Genomic DNA, 23,927 nt, shown 5'->3' on the forward strand with positions numbered 1-23,927 from the left:
GGCCCAACGTTTTGTAACGGGCATTCAAGTACTGGTGAGATCACCTTGAACTATGGTCTGATATTCACGGTCCCCAGAGGATGTCTCCTGAAGATTTTGGTGACACCATGACCTTTTGTCTAGCGTTGTCATCAGGTCTGAATCCTCACAATGGAGAAACTGGAAACAAAATTCGGTGCTTAACTTTAAAATATTTTAATCTTTTGATTATTGTTGATTTATTTTCTCACTATTACAACTAACTGACTGATTGATTTTATTTTTTAATAATTGTAGACTATATCAGCACTGAATCTGAGGTCTTTTCAGACTAATGTGAATAATTCATGAGAGCTTGTCCAACATCAATTAAAAAATTGTACCTATCTATTTCTACGAGCCTATTAGGCCTGGGCGGTATCTGTTTTATTATCTCAGGGTATCTTGGGGTCTTGTTCATGAGTGAGGGTAGAGTGGAGCATAAAATGGATTGGCAGTTTGGCACAGCGTCTGCAGGTATGCGGGCACTGCCCCTGACTTTTCATGGTTCAGAGGGAGCTGAGCCTGAAGGCAAAGCTTTTGATTTCCTGGTCCATCTGCGTCCCAACCCTCACCTATGGTCATGAGCTCTGGGTAGTGACTGAAAGAATGAGGTCACAGATACAAGCGTCTGAAATGAGTTTCCTCTGTAGGGTGTCTGGGCTCAGCCTTAGAGATAGGGGGAGGAGTCAGACATCTGGAGGGAGCTCGGAGTAGAGCCGCTGCTCCTTCATGTTGAGGTGGTTCAACATCTGATCAGGATCCTCCTGGTCCCACTGGTAGGAGGCCCCGGGGCAGACCCAGAACACACTGGAGGGATTATAGATCTCATCTGGTCTGGGAACACCTCGGGGTCCTCCAGGAGGAGCTGGAGAGTGTCTCCGGTCAGAGGGACGTCTGGGGTGCTTTGCTCAGCCTGCGGTCGTCAGTGAGGAAACGTGTTTGTGTGGCTGATCTGTCGAATCATCGGACGAATAACACAACTTATATTTTATCTCCTACAGTAGGTGAGAGAACTGAGGCTGAATAAAGACGGAGGGATGATTCTGCCCGCAGCGAGGGAGCACACACAAACACCAGCATCCATACCTCATATCAAATACATTCTCTCTCACACATACACACACACACACATACACACACACACACACACACACACACACACTGATACTGTTAAGCCCTGCAGTCCGAGCCAGCTCGTCTAAAGGTGACCCTGAATGATGTGAAGCACACACACACACTAACAGGGCCTGTGTTGTGATGAGGAGGGTTGACACAGAAACAAAATATGTGTGTGTGTGTGTGTGTGTGTGCAACAAAATGTTCTCACAAGAGTAGTAAAACCCTGATACGAGACCTTTTTAAGCTAATTAACTGAACCAAAATTCAGATGTTGTTGCTGCTTTTGTCAGATTTTTTGTCCACACTGATGTCAGTCAAAAATCCATCTAAAGGGACAATTTTCATCGAGCTCTAAAACAGTGTTGGCCGTATGTGTGAACTATCTGACCAGCGACAATCATCCCCCTCGTTGAAACTCTGCTGGATGACACAAATGATGCAACACGCATGATCCGGCGGAGTTTTGCTGGCCCTCCTGGGCTGCTGCTCAAACTGAAACAGCTGATCAGTCATGTGAGTTAAATGCATCGACTCTTTTCGACAAAGACAAAAACACCTCATGTGAGCTACAGTTGTTCAAAGGCTTTAGATGCTGTTTCGGATTTAAACTTCGAGGTGGATCCTACAGGAGGCCGCCGTGTCCCAGAGCCACCTAAAGCACTGCAACACTTTTATTTTGGCTAAGAGGCGGGGCACACAAATTAAAATGGCTGTCTTATGATTTTATTTTTACCACCAATCTTTAGAGAAAACATGTCTTTGGAATTTTGATTTTCCAAACCCCTGCATTGTTTTTCCTTAAGTTTTTTTGGCTTTCTTTCTATAAAAACTTTTTAAGAAACTTTTGTTGTTTCTGAAACGCTTCATATTCTACGTCTCATTTAACATTTGGACTAAAAAACAAAAAACAAATTGCATGACAAGAGTGAAAAACTGAGGCTTCTTTCAACTCCAGATTTCATCTTCAACTTTTTACTTTCAAACATCAAAGTTTTAAAAATCTAATAACTCATTCACTCAATCATTGGTGGAGGGAGGGTCATGGACTGTCCTCCAGCCACTCAGGGAGGGTGACACACCAGCTGCTCCTCCTCTGATAAATAAAGAACAGTCCCTAACCATCACGACTAAACTATCTGCAAACAATATGTACAGTATACTGTGCAGAAGGAGACGTTTGACTGTAACATTGTTTTAATGAGGAAAACAATTACTGTAAACACACACATGGTGACAAAATAACACACACACACACACACACACACACACACACACACAGAGAACAGAGCAGATTCAGAATAGAAACAGCCTCGGGGCTTCACACAGCAGTAACATACAACTGACCCGGCAGCACGTCACACATGATTCTATGTGTTTCATGACAACGTCTGTGTGTGTGTGTGTGTGTGTGTGTGTGTGTGTGTGTGTGTGTGATATACGTCGACATCAATCAGCGCTGTATATCTCTGACGGTGTGTTCATGTGTATTTATGTGACTACCTGTTAACAAGCTGCGACAGTAATTATCAGATTTATCTTCACTTCCTGTCGACGGTTTGTTCTGGTTACACACACACACACACACACACACACACACACACACACACATTTACCACATCACTGCACAACTTGTTCACATTACAGCTTATTCATTTTATCACTGCTGTATTTTAGGTCCCTGCTGTGCAACATCAAGGCCACTATATATTATTGTTTGTGTATATTATTATTATTATTATTACGCCAGACCATCCTTAACAAAGAACTGCCCAGATAATTTTACTATGCAGTTAGTTTCGTATAGGCACTTTATGCATTTTTATTCATGCCCATCTATCTTTTAACTCCTCTCTGGAGCAAACTGGACTGATTTCAGAGTCTGTTTTACGTATATTGTGTGTTTTTTATGCCACTGTCAAAGACAAATTTCCATTTTATGTAAAGTTTGATGGACATTAAAGAAGTCTAAGTCTAAGTCAGGCTCCTCCCACAGCTTCGCCAACACACCGGCAAAAACACATCAAAAGGTGCAGAATGATCGGGAACAGTGTGCTGTGACTTTTCTCAGAGATTTGCCAAGTGTTTTTTTGAATGAAAATTGTAAAATAAAATAAAAGAAATAAAAAAAAAAATCTGAGTAAACATCATGTGAACAGAGCTACAACCACTCCTCTCTGAGGCCACATCAAGTCACCATACTGTAACACAGAAAAATGATTCACAGTTTAAACAGCTCATGAGACTCTGGACTTTATCGGACTAAATGAGGTTCTTTTTATATCTAGTGCGGTTTTTATAAATCATAGTTTATAGTTCATGCAGTTAGACTGTCCACCCTCTGTAAATGTAGCACCACGTTAGCTACCTGGCTAATGTTAGTGTCAAGATATTGTTGTCATAGAAACAAAACCCCACGTGCAGCACATCATAAAAACAAAAAAACAAAACGCCATCAGAGCTTTCTTCATGAAGCCCTGGGATAAAACCCTCCCCAGCGCCCTGCTCTCAGCTTTCTGCTGAAAAATGAATAAATAAATAAGTAAATGTGGGCGCACGGCCTTAAAGTCAAAACATCTGTTTACAATCTCACACCGCTCCTGCAGTTTAATCCAAGTCTGTGTCCAGTCTGGCGCTCAGCCGTTTTTTAGACTCTTAGTGCAACGTGGAGAACGTTTTCTTGTTTTCTTTACAAGTTCAGTGTAACACAGGTGAGTAACTGATACACACACGTGACCATTTGGGGTGAAGTGTTCCTTAAAAACCTGAATTTGCTATTTGGAGATAATTTTTGTCAGAGTACCATAAGCAAAACATTTATTTGATCGCAAACAAAATATTTGAGTCCAAACACTGAAGGAAGTTGTGACTGAGCGGTGTTGGTTTGTGTCCGTCCAGGTGTGCTGCCTACCTGGGGGAGATGTCACAGCCCTGCTGCATGAAGGCTCCCAGTGAGAACCAGAGCGAGTTAAAGATCCCAAAGTCGTTGGTGTGTTCTGGAGTCTCCTTTTCTTTCTGCTGGTTCTGGTTCTGAGAAAACCCTGAGAACAAAACGACATCATGTTCATTTACATCCATCAGGCTTTAAGCTGTGATGATCAGGAGGAGGATGATGATGATGATGATGATGATGATGATGAAAGCACCTGGAGAGTGAGTGAGCTCAGAGGAAGAGGTCGGCAGAGCTCGTCGAGAACCAGAAGAAGGCAGAGTTTCATCTTCATCATCAGAGTCTTCACCGTGCCATTCGTACGGACTGAAACGACTCACCTGAGACAGAGAGACAGACGGGTCGTTAAAGTATCTGCAGTAAAAGTACACAAGTATCATCAGCCTCATGCAGTTAAAGTATCTGCAGTAAAAGTATTACGTCTCACCAGGAAGAGGACGACGCTGACTCCGATGTAGGCGAAGACGATGCACATCCAGATCTCATAGGCGAGCGGGTCGAGGAAGGAAAAGACTCCCGGTTTGGATTTGGTGGGTTTCTTGATCATGATGGAGATTCCCAGAGACATGAAGGGTTTGGTGAAGTCGATCACCTGCTCTCTGACCAGAGTGATGGTGAGCGGAGCGACCGCCACGTCCGCCTTCTGCAGAGAGAGAGACAGAGAGAGGAAGTGAGGAAGTGTTTATTGGTGCTGACGGACCAGCGAAGTTAAAACACGTTCATCTCCGGTCGGACTCACCCCGTACACCAGTTCTCCCACCATGCCGTTCCACATCTTCGTTTCGCTGTCTCTGGCTCCGTACTTTCCGTCGCCCACCAGCTCGAGCCGATAGACGAAGCCCACGTGTTTGGCGATTTCCGCGGCCAGTTCTGCACAGTAACCTTCGTACCTTTCATTTCCTTCGAACTGCTCGTGGTTCTTCTTCAGCATCATGTAGGGAGCTTCCTGTTCGGAGACAGACGCTGTCACTCTGTATTTAAATCCAAATTTAAAATAAAACCAGATGAGAGTTTTTTTGTTTAAACTTATCATGATGATGATGTAAATGTTGATCACAGTGTCATGTCTGTAGAATAATGACACCATCTGTGTTCAGACTGTGAGCTTCTCTCTCACTCCACAGTGCTGTGTGCTGTGTGATGAAGGCTTTGTTTACAGCACAAAGGAAGTGCATTGAACATTTCTCGTTATGCTAAAAAAAAATGTATCCACTGATCCACTGAAGCCTGGTGCTGTTTCTGAGGGCCTGTAGTGCAGCTTTTGACACTGTGGATCACAGTATCATGACTGAAAGGCTCAGACAGTGGGTGGGTGTCTCTGGGAGTCACCTGACTGGAGTTTCTCTGTGTCTCTTGGTCTTGGTCTGATACTGCTGCTCTTTCCTGTGGTGTACCACAGGGCTCTGTCATAGGTCCTATATTATTTACTTTATACATGCTTCCACTTGGTCACATTATTAGACCGGTCCTCAGTTATATCGTACAACTGTTATGCTGACCTACAATTAAACACAGACAAGACGGAGGTTCTGATTGTGGCTTCAGATGATCCAAGCGTTTGTGTCCTCTTGACTGGACCACTGTAACTCTATTTTTTATTCTTTGATTGTTTCATTGCATTTTGTGAATGTTATTTCTGTGAAAGGTGCTATATCAAATACTTGTATTTTCATCAAATGTATCATTGTAGCCATGTTGCTAATGCTAACACTAACAGCCAGGAAACAAACACCAGCTCAGTTGCCTAGTGGTAGAGTGTCCGCCCTGAAACTGGGAGGTCGTGGGTTCGATCCCTGGCCGGGTCATATCAAAGACTATAAAAAATGGGACCTATGGCACTCAGCATCAGGGGTTGGAATTGGGGGGGTTATATCACCACATGATTCCTGAGCGCGTCGCCGCTGCTGCTCACCGCTCCCTCAGGGGATGGGTCAAATGCGGAGAACAAATTTCACACACTCAGGTGTGTGACAATCAGTGGGACTTTGACTTTGAACACCAATGTTTCTTTCTGACTTCTAGCGTAAGCTAGTGTAGTTAGCATTATCATGCTATGACAGCTAACACTAACGTCAACACCAGCAGCCAGAAACAAACGTCTATGATCCACTTCCTGTTTGGTAATCTAAACAAAGAACACGTTTTCTTGTGGTGACAGTTTCTGTGTTCTGTGATGACGGAGGAGCTGATGAGCTGGTGGTTAAATATTTCAAGATGTCGCCAGGTTGAGTTGTAAAGTCTGGAATCTAAAACCAGTGGAAGGTAAAGACAGTTAGTGGACAGGATCACGTCTTCCAGTCTTACCAGTATGGTGGTGACGATGTAGGTTCTGTTCAGCAGACCGTAGAACTCCTCCAGCACCGGCTTATAGACGGCTGTGTTCACGTAGCCTCTCTTCTCGTTCCAGTAGCCGATCTGAACACAAGATTCAAAAACATGTCAGAACCAACAGACTCACGCCTCGACACACGTGTGCAGAGCTGCAGGTGAGGAAAGCATTTTAAACATGACAGAGAAACTGTATTTGGGATTTAATTCTGTGATCTGTCCGTGCGCTTCAGTTCCACCAACTCTCTGAAGACCCTCATCATTTCCTGTTACTGTGTGTGGCTGTCAGCGCTGATCTGTGTGAACTGGACTGTTTGGCAATGAGGCTCATTTGCATAGAAAAGGGGGCAATCTTGCACCAAATGTTGCACATTACTTCATTTAAATAAACTGCACTGGAGCTATGAGGCACTGTGAACTTGGCAGCGCAGCTAGAGATGCATTTCGTCGTGCAGCCTCTCTGTGAATTCGTCTGTGACGCTGTGGAGTCTGATGGAGTTTAACAAGAAAGCTGAGAGTCTGCAGGTTTTTAATACAAACAGGAGCTGCAGCAGCTGATTTCACTGATTATCTCACCTTTAAATCAGACGAGAGGGAGCTAATTATTGAAATGAGCTGATGTGGTGAAAAAACCTGCCGACCTCACAGACTCCACACACACACACACACACACACACACACCAAACCTCCATTAACAAAAGACAAGCAGCAGCACCTTCCTGGGCCCCGTGAGTCTCAGCTCCATCACACTCAGAGTGTAGTTGGTTCGATGTCCTCGCTCGTCAAACTGGACGCGACCCGTCAGCCCCTCCAGACGCACCTGCACACACACACACACACACACACACACACACAGTATTGTGTCAGTATGTCTGAACCCTGCTGTGTGTGTGTTTGTGTGTATTTATTGTCACCTGTTGCAGAGCTCTCTGTATGTCGATGCCCTGTCCCCAGGGAGCCGGAGGGTTCGCCAGACACTCCCCTGCATTGCCACGGCGAGAGATGTCGATCCGCTGCCGCCGCAGGTTCTGGAAGGCCGTCGCCATGACGCTGACGCCGTCGTACGTCAGAGCTCCTGTGTACTGAGGATGAGGATGAAGTTCAGCAGTGCTGTGGTGTAATAAGTTATTATCCTGGTACTGATTTTAAAAAAATTAATTGATATTTTTTATAGTTGTTTTTTAATGTAAAGACAAAAATATAAAATAAACATTTCTTCCTCTTGTTATTTTCTCAGAGGAGAACGCAGGACGTTCTGCTGCAGCACAAAGAAAACATGACATTCAATTTCTGTTTGACTCAAACATACAATATGTAATTTTCTGGTGCTAACAAACAAAACAATAAAAGAGGGAGCGATGTCGTCACTGCAGTCAGTTTCTGCTGCTCAGGATTCCTTCAGTGTTCTAAATTATCCACAGAGGTTTTTCCTCTCTAAAACAGACCAGCTGATTTACACCAGCAAAGGAAGGAAAACATTTCACGTTACAAATTACTCAGTCTCCAGTCACAGTGAAGTGGAGCTACAGTTCCAGCTGGACGAGGACATCTAACTGGCCTACTGTCCTTGTCCCAGTATACAAGCACGGGAGGGGAATCCATTTATTGAGCCAAGTATGTGCGACTCCTCTACGATAGGTGGAGATATGCCCCCTTTCAGCTTGTTAGTATTGGACCTTTTTCCTGTTGACCTATTACGTCACAGACCAAACAATGGACAAACAAGTTAGCTACGGTTAGCTAGCAGCTAACTGCTACCATGGTGGACAACTTTACAGCTCTGTACATTTGGTCCGTCCAAAAAGTCACGGCTCTGGATGTAGATTTCTCCATGTTGTTACCGGCTTCTTCTTCTCTTACACATTTAATGCTATTGGACTTCCGGGTCAAAGCCCGGGGCGGAAACTGTGGAGCATGCTCAGAGCGCCTCGGCCAGTTTGGGTCTGATTGACTGTATACATGCAGGAGTCACATGACCTGGGTGTGTTAGTCCCACTGTGACACATTCACTGCAGGACCATTTCACTCACACTGACATGTTTACAGGGATTTTAAAAGTCCAGTTTTAAGGCCTTTGCACACGAGTCTTTTTTCAGATGTGTTTTTTTAATCCGTCATCCAAAAAAAAAATCGTCATGCACAGAAACCGTGCACACTGATTCTATTGTTCTATTCGTTGTGAAAATTCTCACGAGACAAATGTAAAGACTCCTCCTCTGGAGTCACCTATCTGACTGACATCACTTCCTCCCTGTCTTTCATTTGGCATTGCAGTTGCATGACGGGGCAGAGCTGTAATCTGTCTCCGTCTTTGTGTGCAGTCCACATCCTCCTCCTCTTCATCATCATCATCCCCTGAATGTTACTATCTGACCTGTTGAATGTAGCTGTCTGAGTTATGAAATGATTCTGCCCCCGTTCCTCTGTCTTGTGTCAGCTGTGTCCCGCCGCCACATTTTCTTCCCTGATTCTTGGTCAAACGTCTCTAAAGGCTCTGACGGAGGAGGCAAACACAGACAATCAAACCTGTTCCAAACATTTTACAGACGAACGGAAGTTTCAGTGCAAACGTGACGGACAAAACATGAGGTCGTATTTATTTTTCAACGTGCGATGATTTCGGACGAAAACAAAACTGACACTGTGCAAAGGCCTTTAGTCGGGCTGACACTATAAATCCATTTTCTCTGATGTCATGGAAACATACTGAGTGTGTCGCTGATGCTGTTTGGCACAGTCGGGGCTGGAGTAGAGCTGCCGCTAACGTTTGCTCATTTCTCTGATAATTTAAGATCCAGACGTCTGATGACTAAAATCCTTCATCAAATTAAAACACAGAGTTAAAAACAACCAAAATCTAAAAAGTATATTGTAATGATGTGACTTAAAACTGGATAAACTATCACTTAATGACAACTTCTGTCCGACAACCACAGCCCTGACACAAAGGGGATACGACACCAGTGACAGGCGACAGTGAGCAAATGACACCACAGCGTGTTCTTGATTAAAATGACCGATTTTGCTGGAAACGTTTGGGACAATATGTGTGTGTGTGTGTGTGTGTGTGTGTGTGTGTGTACCCTGAGACTCCTGCGGGCCAGTTTGAGGTCTTTGCTGTCGAAGTCCAGCCAGTCCTGGTTGATCTTCTCCACAGCTGGATCGGACCGGTTCACAAGCTGGAAGCCCGTCACGTTTGGACCGAGCTTCTGGAACTCTGTCATGTTCAGGTCCATGAAGCCCTGACACACACACACACACACACACACACACACACATTAGAGCGGGCAGTCGCACACACTGTATTCATGTCTCTCCTCCAGTAAACAGTGGGACTCACCAGATTGGCCAGGATGTAATGGTAGTTCTTCAAGTTCCTCCTCTGAGCAGCAATCTGAGGATTCAGAATAAATGATATGCTAATTAAATTTTTGTGATGTTTCTAATGATGATAAAAAAGCATCCATTACACATTCATCACACCCATCTGCACACTGTGTGTGTGTGTGTGTGTGTGTGTGTGTGTGTGTGTGTGTGTGTGTGTGTTCTCTCAAACAGCTGCTAATTGGAAGACTCAACTCGTCTTTGAGGAATTAATTGCCGATCTTCAGCCTCAGAAAGAGATGGAAAGAAAGAGGGAGAGGAGGGAGAGGAAGGAAGGCAGGGAGGAGGAAACGGAGGAGAGGTTATAAAGAGGTGAAGAGAGAAACAGCTGTGGACAGGAGGAGAAAGAGGAGGAGGAGGAAGAGGAGGAAGCAGGTGTTGTCTCCGTCTCAGGTCCAGCTCCTAATGAGCATCAGTGGAGGAACGTTCACTGACACAGCTGGTCTGAACGCCGCTCGCTGCTGGAGGACGGACAGAGGGAGGAGAGGGCTGTTTAAACAGTTACTCCTCCTCAATCCCTCCATCCTCCCCACCTCCTCCTCTCTGCCACCTCTTCCTTTCCGACGCTGAACGCTCAATCAACGAGAGATGAAATCCATCAAAGCTCAGTCTGTGTGTTTTGAGCTAAATGCTAACATCAGCATGCTAACAAGCTCAAAGTGACAGTAACACTGCAGATTAGCATGCTAGCATTAGCTTATTGAGGCTGATGGATCGTCGTGAGCTCGCCAGATAACTTCCCGAACTTAACCTCCTCTTGGAAAATGTAGCAACCTTTTGCAACCCTAGTCCCAACCACATTTCATCACAATCCATCCAATAATAGTTGAGATATTTCAGACTGGATCAAAGCAGTGTATCAACCAATCAACTGCTGTTGCTGTTGTCATAGAGCTGTGCAGTGAGCAGTCAGATAAGACAAGAACAACTTGATGCAACAGTATTTCAAAAACAAGGAGCACAGGATCACGACTAATGACATGCCCATGAGCCTCAGCTCTACTTTGTATTCACTGCTAATACGCTAATGTTAGCATGCTAACTAAGGTGGTGAAATTATACCTGTTAAACATTTGTGTTTCAGCATTGTCACCGTAGTTTACTCTTATTTGTGGTTTTGAGAACACCTGCATGCACCTGTCCCAGTATCTGTTGTCTTACGTCTCTCCCTCCACGCCTCCCTCCATCTCTCCCGTACCTCAGTGTGGAGACGCCTCACAGTCTGACGACCTGTGGCACAGACACCTGGATCTGTGGGTGGAAGAGTTTCCTTAAAAATGTCGTTGAACGTTTTGCTTCAGAGCAAATAAAGCAGCCTCTCAGGTTCACCACAGACTCTGAGTTACTTTGTGAGTGTTTGTATTTGTTGTCGGTCACACACTCTCTGCTGTGGATCTGTGGATCTGTGGATCTGCACAGCAGCAGCAAGAGACGCTGCTCTTCACTCTTCATTCGCAGCTGTTTTCACACTTTGATTTCAGCTTCATCGATAATTGACTGTTGGCAGAGTGAGCTGCTTCACAGAGCTGTTTGTGTCATCAGCAGGATGTTTGGAGAAAGTTTATAAGAAGCAGAGAGGGCAGCAGCAGCTCAGTGTGAACTCTGGACAGAAACCAGAAACCATCGTTTGGGAAACTCCTCTTCCTGCTGAACTCCAGCTGGTCGACTCCCACTGAAGGATCAGGTGCTGATTTTGGATCTGATGGCGTCAGCTGATTTATTTCAACTTTAGTGTCGTGTGAAAACATCAGGTGATGTTCAGCTCCACTTCATTTAATTTAGCTGCATGTGAGTTTTAAAGCACAAGGTGAAACTCTGGATCTGCAGGGTGAAGATGTCCAGTTCAGCTGGTTGATTTTTATCATATAATAATAATAATGATCTTTAACTATAAAGCACTTTTCAAAACAGAGTGATTTACATGTCAACAATTAAAACAGACCGGACGTGAAAACAGCAGCTTTTAAAGAACTGATTGAAACACTGTGGTTTATAAAAACTGGGGAAATAAAAGAGTTTAAATGAATTTAAAACTCCAGTAAAATCAGCAAAAAACCTACATTGTAGGACTTTTGTTCTCGCCTGCAGCCCGCACACTTGGAGTTCATTTTTACTTGTTACACAGCTTTTTGCGGGTTACCCATCAGGTACCCGACCCAGTGCAGGACTCTGGCTTTTAGGAATCTGTACATTTCTAAGGGCGCCTGCTCTCTGGGCCGCAGGGTGCAGAAGTAGTGCTAATCAACTGGGTCATTTTATACACTGCAGCTAAACGCCTCCAACACTGTATCCAGGTCTCTTTATACATCCATGATCATACGTACCATTTAAAGGGCCTCGATGAGCACCTCTGTGGGGCTGTAGTTTTACACAGCACTACAATCTGCATGCTAACATCTTTACAGTGACAACGCTAAAATACTGATGTTTAACAGGTATAATGTTTACAGTTTTCACCACTTACTTAGCATGCTAACATTAGCATAGTAGCAGAGAACACAAGGTGCAGGTGAGGCTCATGGGGACGTCAGGTAGTTCTCTGGTATTTGGTCGTGATCCTGTGCTCCTTGTTGTTACAATAATGTTGCATCAAGTCTTATCTGACGTCTTAGTGCTGCTGTTGACGCGGCTTTATGAGGACGGCAATATCAGACGATATACTGCTTTGGTCGAGACTGAAATATCTCAACTATTATTGGATGGTAGGCATGTAACGATATGTCGAATTTCGCGGTGTCGCGATAAAATAAATTCTCGATACCGTCATGGGAATGCCACAGTAGTTGTATAGCTGCGTTCTCCTACAGAGCCGGTAATATGACTGTGCGACTATATTCCCCATAATCCTTTGCATGCAACTGCGCGCGCAGGTGAGAGTAGACTCGTGCAGCTCAGCCTCCGACTCTGACCCGTGCGTGACTGGAGGACACAGCGAATAAAAGTAAGGAGATTGATTGTTCTTCTCTGTGGATTTTCTCCGCGACCGTTCGTCACAGCGAGAAGCCACACATATCATGTAAAACAGCGGAATCGTGGCTTTCCGACAAGACCAAGCACTAGTCGGTAGTCCAATGTTTTCACAGCGAAAAAAAAATGATAAAGTTACAATAAAATAATGTATAACAGAGCTTTCATACAGCTCTGCACACACATTACTTTTGGATGGATTACTCGCGAATGCAGGGTCGCACAGAAATGCCACGCATATCACATGAAAGCGCAGGAGCAGAGCTTTCCTCTCCTCATCTCCTGTCCTGAGAAAGTGTTAGGGTCTCCTTGATGTCAAGATTGTCAACCTGGCGTGAACAAACTGAGTGAATGTGTGTTTTTGAGTTTTTCTATGACTTCCAGGGAAATGACTGGGCTTTATTTATTTTGGTTTTCTTTTACACACATCTCTACCCACCTCTCCCTCTCTCTCTCTCTCTCTCTCTCTCTCTCTCTCTCTCTTTGTGTATCTGTGAGTGAGGGATTGTATGTTATTGAGTTTACATTATTTCTAATTTGTTAATTGTGTTGTTGTTGCAGGGTCTGATTGTTCTAAGTTCTGTATATTTGATGAATATTAAGACTACTCTATCCTCATAATTTGATGTCATTCAGATGACTTTCTAGTAATAGTACTACACTACTTTTGTTCAGAGTAGGTTAAAAAATACTGAATGTTTCCATTTTCATATTCTGTCACTATAGTTTTAATTGACATGACTTTGTTATGGCACTTTAATGTCTGCCTGCCTAGCAGTAATAGGGGGGAAATGAAAGCACATGTTCAACTGTGTGTTGATTTGTTTATGATACGCTTCCAAGTTAAAAATAACATGCTGTACAGTGTACATGCACTATTTTTAACAATAAATTTTCTCTTCTTTTCCCCTTGTATAAATATCGTGATAATATCGTATCGTGAGTTTCTGGTATCGTTACATCCCTATTGGATGGATTGTGAAGAAATGTGGTTCAGACTAGGGTTACAGTTGGATGCAAAATTTCTGGAAATTTCCTAAGTGGCAGTTAAGCTCGGGAACTTTGGAACATTTCAGATGGGGGGTACTCGACCTGGTGCAGGACTGTGCTGTAGTTTTTAGCCGAGCTGCTTTCAGTAAAATTTGCGGCCCCTAGCGGCCGGTAAAGAGGAGCGAGGAGTCAGCCGTCAGTGATGATATTAAACAATCAATAAAACAGGTTTTACAACAACTGTGAATCATCAGAGCCACGACAGGTCCCTGAGAATACAGTCATAGATGCGGACACACATGATTAGGCTGACTGGTCCAGTAGTTTGTGAGATCACTGCAGACAGATGAATATACTGACTAGAGTTGGGTCAATTTCCAGTCCGGTTTGGTGTACACACGTAAACTGGTTTGATTTTATACAAACTGGCACGTGGTTTGCTCGTGGTTTGTTTACTTGGCGTAACAGAAGTGCATATTTAATGTAGATGTTGTAGTGATCGTATGGAACAGAGTCCTGTGTGTGTCATACTGCTGTTTGTTCTTTGTCTCTGATTTACTGATGTCAGGATGAGCGAGTGTTTTACCAGGTTGAGGATGGAGTTGAGTCGTTCGAGCTCGCAGTCGATGATGATCTGAAAGTCCTTCTTGTAGTCGAGGTCGGCGAGCAGCTTGATGAAGCCGGCTTCTGTCAGAGTGTCCAAGTTAACGGAGGTGACCTGCCAGCTGCGCTCCGCCGCCGTGTCCAAGATCCTTTGCAGCACCGTCAGACCTGAGACGCAAAAGACAAGATGACACGAGACAATGTGAGACATCAGGACATTAAAGGACGCCGACTGTCTTTTTTATTTGTCTTGTTTTGTTTTAATCAGATGAGTCCATGTCCTGAAATCAAGAGAGAGGTTTAGGATTTAAAAAGATAATATGATGAACCAACAGTCCAGAACCTGAACATACTCAAAGCTGCTGTCGGCAGAAATATAGAAAAGACACAAAAAAAAAACAGCAGAGAATGCTCCCTCCTCCTGAAGCCCCTCCTACTATGGAGCTTTAGCCCTACCTTTATAGCCCCTCCTACTATGGAGCTTTAGCCCTACCTTTATTCAAGAGAGTGGTCTATCAGTTTGAGAGCGTTATTTATTGATTTCATGCTCAAAAACCCTGCCCTCGCACTCAAATAGCCTCTGCTCTACTCTGTTTCTGCTCAAACTGTGTGCACGCACTCAGATACCATGTTGGTATGGTATCTGAGTGCGAGCAACATGGTATCTGAGTGCGAGCAACATGGTATCAGAGTGCGAGCAACATGGTATCTGCACACAGTTTGAGCAGAAACAGAGTAGATCCAAGTGCAAGCAGAGGCTATTTGAGTGCGAGGGCAGGGTTTTTGAGCATCAATAAATAATGCTCTCAAACTGATAGACCACTCTCTTGAATAAAGGTAGGGATAAAGCTCCATATCACACCAGGTGACCACGGGCAAATGCACACACTTCAAACAGTAATACGAGCCTGGTCTCACTCTGAAGTTGTCAAAAACTGGCGCTTGGACAGTGACTTGCGGTGTCAGAAACCAATGACAAAAGCTGTCCTTCAACCTCGGCATGACACATGGAGTCGGGGAGAAATGTGGCAGGACAAGGATGAAAGTTAAGGCGGCAAAAGTCCATGTGAGGTGGGCGGGAGGGGTGGATGGGTCCGCTAGAGCAGTGTTCACTTCCTTTAAGATTGTAAAGCCAAACCCTGTTCTTTGTTCCTAAACGTAACCACGTGTGTGTGTTGTTGAAGGAAACATCAGTTGGTGGTGTTGTACTGACGTAGTGCTTTTATTTTGAAAGAGACTGTATCAAACTGTACATTTCCTGTGAAAACAGAAGTGTATTTTGAAAACAGACAATGCATGTAACAGGCTGAAGTTGACACAGCGTCCCAGAACGTCAACCACCAACACACCCAGGGTACCTTGGACGTCATATGTGGACGTGGAAAGTCCATGACCAAACGTGGACATGTGACGAGGTCACAGTGAGGATGGGTTGGTTTAATACATAATACTCCATACACTGATTTATTTCATCTTATTTATCTGTAGAGTCTTTATCAGATCACAGACGACAATAAATCAGCTGCCTCAGGTCTCCCCGCCGCTGTGAACTGTTTCCCCGGGAGGAGAGCAGGCAGCACAGCCACCAGACAACAGAGGGTAAATGTTCTTGTTTTTATTCACTCTTCATCATTTTTTGCACTTTGAGGACCCTTTTTTTGGCACAGATGCCTTAAATAAATTTACTATTTTTGCATTGATCTCAGCCTGTGGACATTTTTGTGACTTTCTAGCTCAGTGACATTGTTGTGCTGGTGTCCCCTCTGCGTCCTGTGTTGTCTGTCCTGTGAAAAGCCACATTCACTTCAGCATAGCCTACAAACTGTAGTTTTCTGTCGGTGATGCATTCGTCATTTAAATGACTCTGCCTCGTATCTGACTTCAGTGAAACAGGAGAGTTTTAAGTCCAGTTCAGACCAAAGATTGGCGACACGAGGAAACTGTTTTAGAACGTTGCAGAGAAAAGTTGCAGCTCTGTGAACTGGCCGGTCTGAGCTCCCATCAAGTAGTAACTCTCTTGTGGTTTGGTGCGGCTTCTGCAGAGATGTGGGCGCTGTGCCGGTCCCTCGTGGTTCAGAGGGAGCTGAGCCTGAAGGCGAAGCTTTTGATTTCCTGGTCCATCTGCGTCCCAACCCTCACCTATGGTCATGAGCTCTGGGTAGTGACTGAAAGAATGAGGTCACAGATACAAGCGTCTGAAATGAGTTTCCTCTGTAGGGTGTCTGGGCTCAGCCTTAGAGATAGGGGGAGGAGTCAGACATCTGGAGGGAGCTCGGAGTAGAGCCGCTGCTCCTTCATGTTGAGGTGGTTCAACATCTGATCAGGATCCTCCTGGTCCAGCTGGTAGGAGGCCCCGGGGCAGACCCAGAACACAATGGAGGGATTATAGATCTCATCTGGTCTGGGAACACCTCGGGGTCCTCCAGGAGGAGCTGGAGATCGTCTCTGGTCGCAGGGACGTCTGGGGTGGTTTGCTCAGCCTGCTGCCTTCGAGACCTGACCCCGGGTAAGAGGATGAAAATGGATGAACTTAGCGACGGAGCCGCTCTCAGCCTTCAACAGACTGTTAGCATTATGCTACCTGGCTAGCTAGCGAGCTGTACCTGCTACCCAGCATGTAATTTAGTAAATGTAGCAGTTAGTTTCAGGGTAATTAATTGTTGTGTCATAAAGTTAACTGTTAGGAAGAAGGGGACGAAGCTTGTCACAAAGGATTTCATATTTTGCTGCCTATTGGAGAGTGACAGTCGCTGTTTCAGCCGGTGGTTAATGAAGACATCACATCATCCAGGAGATTAAAACCTGATGAATCTGAATATCACCAGCAGTCGGAGGTTTATTTTCCATTTCCTTTACTTTTCAAAGCGCCCTCCCTCGACACCGTCTGCCTCGTTGCTCAAACACATATAAACACAACACTGAGATATTTTCCACGTGAAGCTCGGAGGATCTGAAGAGGCAGCGGCTTCTCAAACTCAGCGTCGAGCCGCAGAGTCAAAGTGGTGTGATGTCTGCTGTCTGCCTCGGGCTGGACTTGACCTGGGTCACACTTCAAAAAGCTGCTTCACACTCAGAGACGCATGATCATTTTGGTTTCTGTTAAAGTGGCCTGATTTAAATACATCACAAACACATAAATATTAGTGAGGATGATGATGATGAATTATCTGAATTGAGATTTATCTGAGGAGCTATTTCCAGGCGAACTCTTTCATCTTTCACACTGTTCCCTCTGCTGGGCTGTAATCCATTATTTAAGGAGGAAAGAAGCTGACCTCGTACAGTCGGACTGTCAGCAGGAACATGAGACGCCCTTGTGATCAAACCTGAAGACCTGATGAAGGTGAAAACAAGACGCTGCAGCCCTGCTGATGATCTGTGAGGCTGTGCGGAGGTGCTTTAAGCTAAATGGTCACGAAAATACATTGAACAGTTAAATCAAAACTTATGGCAATGCTGAAGGAAATATAAGTAGGATTCATCCTACAGCTTTAGGTCTGAGTTTTAGGTTCTACTGTTTGTTTTTAAAGTCTGACATGGCCTCACACCCAGGTCATCTCTCAGCTCCTCAGACCAGCTGCTCCCCACAGTCCCATGGTCGAGACTTCAGGCTGCTGTCAGCCCTAGAGTGGTCTCCTTTGGTCTGAATCAGGGACTCATGTTGTTCCAAAGTTGTATAATTGCCTAGAGTTGGTTCGTGTTCTCACGGCAGCATTTACAAGAGGACCAGATCAAATGCCTTGTGTGAGAAAGCTGCTCTTGATTGGTCAGAATTTCCATGTGGGAAAAATCCAGGAAGTAAAGCAAACGTTGAAGAAGAGTACACTTGCAAGATAAATGTGACACTTTCTAATGTCACAATGGAGGGACAACTACGCAGGTTGATTTTAGCGCTGCTCATCGTGTTCATCATCATCCTCACTGTGACCTCGTCACATGTCCACGTTTGGTCATGGACTTTCCACGTCCACATATGACGTCCAAGGTACCCTGGGTGTGTTGGTTGTTGACGTTCTGGGACGCCGTGTCAACTTCAGCCTGTTACATGCATTGTCTGTTTTCACAGGAAATGTACAGTTTGCATACAGTCTCTTCCAAAATAAAAGCACTACATCAGTACAACACCGCCAACTGATGTTTCCTTCAACAACACACATGTGGTTGGGTTAAGGAACAAAGAACAGGGTTTGGCTTTACAATCTTATAGGAAGTGAACACCGCTCTCTCGGGTGAATGTCAGTGGTTGTTGGACCAATCCATCACTGCCCCCACCCGCCCCACTTGGACTTTCTCCTCCTTAACTTCTGTCCTTGTCCTGCCATGTTTCCCCCTGATGCCGCCAGGCGCTGTTAAAATGCAGCAGCAACCGGCTGCGTATCATGCCGATGTTAAAGGACGCCTTGTTTCGTTGGTTTGGAGTGAGACCAGGCTCTAATCGTGGGGCCGGGGCTATCTGCATCACAGGACATTTCCAGTTTGTAAATTGTTTTGTTGTTTCCAGGTCATTTGACTTATTTTATTTTCAACACAGCACTCTGGTTGGTTTTAAACCGGCTTTATAAATAAATTTGATTTGAACTGTGATAAAACACAAATTTGCGGTCAAGTTGCGCTGACTGGACAAAATAAAAGGGCACATGTGATTCACGGGGATTGGCTGAATTCGCGTTGGTTGCTGCAATGGCAGTGTCCTTTAGAGACTGACTTCGAAAATAACCATGTGGCAGATTTAATCACAACTGTATCCAGACTCTGTTTTTTATCACGATATCACAAAATTCAATTTATCATTGCACCCCTGCTGTTTCCACAACCTAACAGGCAGCTTCTTCCCTCTGTGCTTGAAAACCCTGTGAGTCAACACGCAGAGTAATCACATCAGCATTTTACACACACACACACACACACACACACACTGACGCATGCACACCGTGTTCAAAAGACAAGTCAGCAAAATTCAGATAGACTTCAAAGAGCAGAGAGAGATGAACAGAGAGACACAGTGAAGCAGGAACTTCAAAGATACTGTGTGACGCACGCACACACACACACACACACGCACACACACACACACACACACACACACACACTTCCTCCAGGGTTATTACCTCAGTGTGTCTCAAAGTCAGAGCAGAGAAACTTAAATTCTTAAAGACTGTACGTGCATGTGACGAACTGCGACTGTGCGTTGAGTAACACACTGGAACTAAAGGTGAGAGGAGTGTGACGATCTGTTGTGTGTGTGTGTGTGTGTGTGTGTGTGAAGCTCCAGAGATTTATCAGCTGAATCTGCAGCTCCCCGCGGCTTTTACTACAAAAATAAAATTAAGGAATGATAGAGAGTCTCCTGCACCGACAGTCAGACACTCTTTGATATCTCTGAATAAAAAATCGTCATTTAACACTGGCTCGTTTCATAACGTCATGTACGGCTGCACTGCAGGGCCGTCCACATACTTTTGTCCATGTGGTGACGGGTTGGTCTCCGCCCAGCGCAGAGTGGAGCGGAGGAAGGAAAGTCTGCTGATAATTGGTGCTGTGTGACAGTCAGAGGTGATGATGTGATGATAGGTAACTGCTCATTAGTTTCCACACAGTGACACACTGTTTACAGCTGCCGCCAACACACACACACACACACACACACACACACACACACAGAGTAAAAGAAGTCAAGTGTGTGTTAATGGATAATGTAACCTTCAATTAGAGACACAGCAGAGAGAAAGAGTTTTATAAATATAGACACTGCTCAACGTTTGACAGCTAATCTACATAAAGATCCTGTTTACATGAGGAGAGGAAACAAGGAGAGGACAGGAAGAGAGAAAGAAAACAAAGGAGAGCAGACGAGAGCAAAAAAGGAATGAAGGAAAAGAAAGAGGAATTGAGGATATAAGGAGGAGGAGGAGGAGGAGGAGACTCCTCGGCAGAGCACCAATGTGTTTTGATCACTCCCAGTGTTTTTCCCAGCAGAGCTCTTACAGAGAATTACAGCATCAGCCTCCATCTGTCCTCAGACACCCATTACAACACTGCTGTCTGTCTGATACAACACAGGGCCAACACTGGGCCAACACTGGGCCAACACTGGGCCAAATACAGGGCCAACACTAGGCCAACACTGGGCCAACACTGGGCCAACACTGGGCCAAATACAGGGCAAACACTGGGCCAATACAGGGCCAACACAGGGCCAACACAGGGCCAACACTGGGCCAACACTGGGCCAATACAGGGCAAATACAGGGCAAACACTGGGCCAATACAGGGCCAACACAGGGCCAACACAGGGCCAACAGTGGGCCAATACAGGGCAAATACAGGGCAAACACTGGGCCAATGCTGGGCCAATACAGGGCCAACACAGGGCAAACACTGGGCCAACACAGGGCCAATACAGGGCCAATACAGGGCCAACACAGGGCCAACACAGGGCCAACACAGGGCCAACACAGGGCCAATACAGGGCCAACACAGGGCAAACACTGGGCCAATACAGGGCCAATACAGGGCCAACACAGGGCAAACACTGGGCCAATACAGGGCCAATACAGGGCCAACACAGGGCAAACACTGGGCCAATACAGGGCCAATACAGGGCCAACACAGGGCAAACACTGGGCCAATACAGGGCCAATACAGGGCCAACACAGGGCAAACACTGGGCCAATACAGGGCCAATACAGGGCCAACACAGGGCAAACACTGGGCCAATACAGGGCCAATACAGGGCCAACACAGGGCAAACACTGGGCCAATACAGGGCCAATACAGGGCCAACACAGGGCAAACACTGGGCCAATACAGGGCCAATACAGGGCCAACACAGGGCAAACACTGGGCCAATACAGGGCCAATACAGGGCCAACACAGGGCAAACACTGGGCCAACACAGGGCCAATACAGGGCCAACACAGGGCAAACACTGGGCCAATACAGGGCCAATACAGGGCCAACACAGGGCAAACACTGGGCCAATACAGGGCCAATACAGGGCCAACACAGGGCAAACACTGGGCCAATACAGGGCCAATACAGGGCCAACACAGGGCCAACACAGGGCCAATACAGGGCCAATACAGGGCCAACACAGGGCCAACACAGGGCCAACACAGGGCCAACACAGGGCCAATACAGGGCCAACACAGGGCAAACACTGGGCCAATACAGGGCCAACACAGGGCAAACACTGGGCCAATACAGGGCCAATACAGGGCCAACACAGGGCAAACACTGGGCCAATACAGGGCCAATACAGGGCCAACACAGGGCAAACACTGGGCCAATACAGGGCCAACACTGGGCCAACACTGGGCCAACGCTGGGCCAATACAGGGCCAACACAGGGCCAATACAGGACCAATACAGGGCCAACACAGGGCCAACACTGGGCCAATACAGGGCCAACACAGGACCAATACAGGGCCAACACAGGGCCAACACTGGGCCAATACAGGGCCAGCAGTGGGCCAATACAGGGCAAATACAGGCAGGGCCAGCAGTGGGCCAATACAGGGCAAATACAGGGCAAACACTGGGCCAATACAGGGCCAACACAGGGCCAATACAGGGCCAATACAGGGCCAACACAGGGCCAACACTGGGCCAACACAGGGCCAACACAGGGCCAACACAGGGCCAATACAGGGCAAATACAGGGCCAATGCTGGGCCAATACAGGGCCAACACAGGGCCAACACAGGGCCAACACAGGGCAAACACTGGGCCAATACAGGGCCAACACAGGGCCAACACTGGGCCAATACAGGGCCAACACTGGGCCAACACTGGGCCAACGCTGGGCCAATACAGGGCCAACACAGGGCCAATACAGGGCCAACACTGGACCAACAGAGTTTCATTGCAAACGACTCCTTCACTGTAATCGTGCTGATGAGAATTAAGAGCTAATAAAGATCAAACAGTCTTGTTACAGATGGATTTAATGCTTCTTCAGCTTCATGATTTTCAGTCAGTTTTTCATATTAATGTCTCGGGTCCATCAGGACATAAAAAAAAAACTGAAAGTGTTGATGCAGAAAGAGTTGAAAATAAAACTGAGCCTGTGATGTGTGTGCTGCTGCATCAATGTGTGTGTGTGTGTGTGTGTGTGTGTCTGTGTGTGTGTGTGTGTGTGTGTACAGGCGTGCATGTTGCGTGTCTAGCGGTGTGTTGGCGAGACATCAGACCAGTGATGCAGCAGCAGTTATGTTCACCACACATACAAAATCAGTTTCATGTTCAATTACACATGGTCTCTGTTCATGCGAGCTGATGCTTCCTCCACGGTTTATTTCCTCGGCAGCTGCTGTCTGTCTGTCTCTCTGTCCGTCCGTCTGTCCGTCCAGTGTTTTTATTTAGTTTTTATTTTCTTTAATCTGTGGTAAGGTTGAGTGAGCGCCGTGCTGCCCACTTCAGGCCACTGGAGATGAAATGCCTTGCTCAAGGGAACTCTGATGGCGGGCCAAGAGGAGCCAAATAAAAAGACGGCAGCAGAGGAAAGAGACGAACATGCAAAAGCTTTTTCAGCCCTCTGGACAGTTCAAAGAATAGAGGATGAGGAAGAGGAGGTGAGAGGAGGACAGTGAGGAGGAAGAGGATGAGGAGGAGATCAAACTGGAGAAGCAGGAGAAGAGGACAGATGTACAGAGGGAAAAGCTCCTCCAGGTAAATATGTGATTTGTAATATAAATGAAACTGAGTCTTGTTGAGGCTGACATGGATTCGGACATGTGAGGTATCAAACTGAAGCTTTGTCAGTGTGAACAGAGGTGAGACGTCGGACGAACTCCTGAAGTATTTTTCCCAGCTCTAAATTCCGAGTTCAAATTTTTCCTTTAAGGAACTCCTCACTGTTCCTCAGCAGAGAAACTCAGTTTACTCAGTTCACTTTGGTCTGATGGAGCTTTAAACTACAACATCCACGACCCTGCTGTCAGATATGGACGCCAATGCTTCACACAGTGATGTAAAAAAAAAGAAAAAGATCCCTGTAAGTCATTTTGTTGATACTAAGTCACTTTGTTGTTTTGACAAAGTTTCTCATTTCGAGATACAAACTCAAAATTATTTAAGTAAGACATCATGCGTTACTTAATTTGAAATATTTCATTGTAGCAGGTTTGAACACAACACAAGGCCTCATTTATCTCATTTATCCACAACAGACCCAGAGTCTGAAGGTAAATCAGTTTAACAGGCAGATGTAGCAACAGTCTTTAGCGTCAGGCCCATAAATAGAAATGATCAGTTTTAAGATGTAAAAGGGCAAAAAATATATGAAAGGACGCACACGATTAGACGTCTAAACAATTAATCGTCCGCCCCCTCGCTAGTCGACACCAGAAATATTAGTCCGTTAAACCAATTGACCTATGGCTAAGCCACGCCCCCTCCACTCACTGGACAAACTATCAACATTCAGTGACCGGCGCTATGGCAGGTGTCACAGTACACGGCATTTCACAGGAGGCAACTGATGATTTTTGGAGACATAACGATCAGATGTCATTGAGAAGTAACCAAAAGGGCCTAAACTACACATTGGAGGGATATATTCATCATT

General features: G+C 45.6%; 1 protein-coding gene across 1 annotated transcript in view; it reads right to left on the reverse strand.

Moving 5' to 3' along the window:
• Positions 1–23,927, reverse strand: part of LOC126385651 (glutamate receptor 1-like) — a 92,764-nt gene that overhangs the window by 21,617 nt on the left and 47,220 nt on the right. Inside the window, exons 4-13 of the mRNA XM_050037495.1 lie at positions 14,343–14,527; positions 9,756–9,809; positions 9,499–9,657; positions 7,330–7,497; positions 7,131–7,235; positions 6,392–6,502; positions 4,827–5,033; positions 4,515–4,730; positions 4,284–4,407; positions 4,049–4,178 (exon numbers count right to left, since the gene is read on the reverse strand). Of these exons, the coding sequence (XP_049893452.1) occupies positions 4,049–4,178; positions 4,284–4,407; positions 4,515–4,730; positions 4,827–5,033; positions 6,392–6,502; positions 7,131–7,235; positions 7,330–7,497; positions 9,499–9,657; positions 9,756–9,809; positions 14,343–14,527 (1,459 nt within the window). The remainder of the gene's footprint in view (positions 1–4,048; positions 4,179–4,283; positions 4,408–4,514; positions 4,731–4,826; positions 5,034–6,391; positions 6,503–7,130; positions 7,236–7,329; positions 7,498–9,498; positions 9,658–9,755; positions 9,810–14,342; positions 14,528–23,927) is intronic.

This window comes from Epinephelus moara, chromosome 3, assembly GCF_006386435.1.
Source record: "Epinephelus moara isolate mb chromosome 3, YSFRI_EMoa_1.0, whole genome shotgun sequence".
Lineage (NCBI taxonomy): Eukaryota > Metazoa > Chordata > Actinopteri > Perciformes > Serranidae > Epinephelus > Epinephelus moara.